Source organism: Mesitornis unicolor, unplaced genomic scaffold, assembly GCF_000695765.1.
Source record: "Mesitornis unicolor isolate BGI_N332 unplaced genomic scaffold, ASM69576v1 scaffold2133, whole genome shotgun sequence".
Classification (NCBI taxonomy): Eukaryota; Metazoa; Chordata; class Aves; order Mesitornithiformes; family Mesitornithidae; genus Mesitornis; species Mesitornis unicolor.
The window spans coordinates 2241-4752 of NW_010172359.1; the positions used below are offsets into that span (position 1 = coordinate 2241).

At 56.8% G+C, this 2512-nt stretch overlaps 1 protein-coding gene across 1 annotated transcript in view; it reads right to left on the bottom strand.

Annotated features, from left to right (window-relative positions):
• KDM2B (lysine (K)-specific demethylase 2B) overlaps positions 1 to 2512 on the bottom strand; it is a gene marked incomplete at its 5' end in the record, with an annotated part of 5136 nt that overhangs the window by 2240 nt on the left and 384 nt on the right. The window contains 3 exons of the mRNA XM_010180335.1: positions 105 to 266; positions 690 to 853; positions 2233 to 2501. Coding sequence (XP_010178637.1) covers positions 105 to 266; positions 690 to 853; positions 2233 to 2501 — 595 coding nt within the window. The remainder of the gene's footprint in view (positions 1 to 104; positions 267 to 689; positions 854 to 2232; positions 2502 to 2512) is intronic.

Sequence of the window (2512 nt, forward strand, 5' to 3'; positions counted from 1 at the left end):
CAGCGCCAGCTGCGGGTCCTGCCCGGCTCCTCAGAGGGGATTTGGCAGCAGAACATGGCACCGAGCAGCGGGGACAGGTCTCGCGCACGCCTCCCGCCTGTTACCTGGGCGGTTGTCTGTGGGCGGCGACAGGAGGTCTCTCATTTGTGCGTCTTTCAGCCCCTCTGCCCACTGCACGTCCAGGGTTCGCAGCAGAGGACAACTGGAACTGCAAAGCGCCGACACCGCTATCCACGAGCACCCTGACAGCAGCAGGTCCCGCAGACCTGCGGGTACAGAGGAAGTTGGAGCAGGTGAGGTACCCAGAGACACCCGCGGTGCTCCTGGCCAGCACAGCCAGGGTGGGCACTGCCCAGCGCCGTGCTGACCCACAGCCCCAGGGCACACAGGGACCCGTCACCTCCTGCCCAGCGCTCAGCTCCCGCCACAGGAACCTCATCACTGCTGGTGACAGCAGACCCCCGACCCCTGCAGCCCCCAAGAGCAATGCCAGCTGCCCAAGACCCCCCTCAGTCTAATAACTAACGACATAACCAATCTGGGGCCCATTTTAATCCACTGATGCTTCATTGCTACCTATCTGCTCCTCCCTTAGGACACCTGGCTCCCTGGAGTCTTTCCTCAGAGACTGCACTTTAGATACAGACTGGTTTGTACATTCGGTGAAGTGGTCAAAAAGCATCACTTACCTGGCAGTCTGTTGATAAGCCAGCTCAGCTGCTTTTTGGATATATTTGTCCAGCTAAGATCAAGGGTTACAGGCTGTCTCCTGATAATGCCACTGAGCATAAGTGGAGTGATGGATTTACAATGGTTTAAATCTATTTTGGTCCATAATCTTTTGTCACAGCACCTACCCAAAAAGAAAAAAAACCAAGAGTACTTAATTTGGCACTTGTTTGGATTTCTGCAAGACATTAAAAGGTGTCGTTAAACAGTAGGGAAAACTACGGCATTTAACTGAAAACAGCAGAAAAAGGGGCTGAGCGATGCCAGGATAAGCACAACACCGCACCGTGGTACGCAGGTTTGAAGTTTCTCCATCAGATATACCATGCAATAAAGCACATAAGTATTTCCACAGAATTGCAAATGTTAACAACTCTGGATCCCATTTTAAGTCATCACAGCACTCACTAAAACCCATTTTCTAGCCTGAAGACAAGACACCTTCTTGCTTATCTTTTGCAGATAAAGACTGGATTTCAGTTTTACTGTCCTGATTTCCCCTGTGCTTTCCTTACCTAAACCAGACCCCTGCTCCTGTCCTGTGTGTTTGTTTCTCCTGTCTATGGGGCTCCTGTGTTTTTATGCTCTCTTTGTGGCTCCCTAAGGGCGCAAGCGAGAAGTCCTAACCAGTGTGCAAGACTCTGCGTTTTCCCATGGTTTTCCATCAGAAAGCACTGCACTGAAGGGAAAAGGCATCCAGCAGCTGTCGGGGACAGGAGGCAGCCCCAGAGGAGGGGCCCACACAGCTCTCCCTGCACCCAATTACCAACCCCTCACTTTTCTGTCCTCTGCCCGGCACTACCAGGCTGTGCAAGGAAGAGCCTCTGCCAGACCTGCCCGTCTGTCACATTGCAGCCCACCGCGAGGGGCCAGCGGCACGGAGCTGCCCACGGACGCTTCCCACACAGTCACCGTTCACAGGGCAGGCCCTGGCTGGACACGCTGTGAGTACACACGGTAACGAAGGGCTCCTCCATCAGCCCTGGGGTGCAGCACGGGGTGAGCAGGATTGCTCTCCATGTACCCTCTGCAGGGATGCAATCGGCTGGGACCTTGTGAGGAGAACAGTGTGGGCACGGGGAGGACCCTGCTGTGCTTCAGTGCGTGCTGGACAGCTGAGCTGAACAAACTGCAGCTGCAGTGTCCTGAGGCACAGCCACACCAGGACCGAGCGTGACCTGGATGGGCCGTGCCAGCAGTGGGAACATTGTAGGAACACTGCGGTGTCTCGCTACAGAACAGGCTGCTCCGGGGCATCACGGCCCTGCCAGGCTGCCACCGATGTGCACACACCCCCCCACACCCACCCCTTCCCATCAGAAATGCTGTTTCTGTGCTATGTCTCTGGACACTGCTGGTCACCCCTTCTCCTTGGGCTCAACACAGCCTCAGTGATGACCCACACACCTCTCTGAGGAGACACCAGTGCCTCCAGCACCCCCCTTCCCCTTTGCATCCATCCCGCAGCCCAACAGACCTGGCTCAGGCTCCCACCCTCCTTACCATCTGTTCCAGGTCTTGCAAACTCTCATACAGATGCACAAGTCCCTGTGACTGAGGTAGCTAAAGACAGCCATCCAGACCTCCCTCTGCATCACGTGGGCCGCCCCGTCATCCAGGGGGAGCGAGTCCGGAGGGGGGCTGATGGGGGGCGGCCGGATGACATGCCGCTCCATCTGGATGCATTTGGGAGGAGAGAGCGAAGGCGGGGGCCGGGCGATGCCCCGGGGTGTGCTGCGCAGGCTAGGGACCAGCTGGGGCCGCAGCTTCCGGGGCGGGCCGC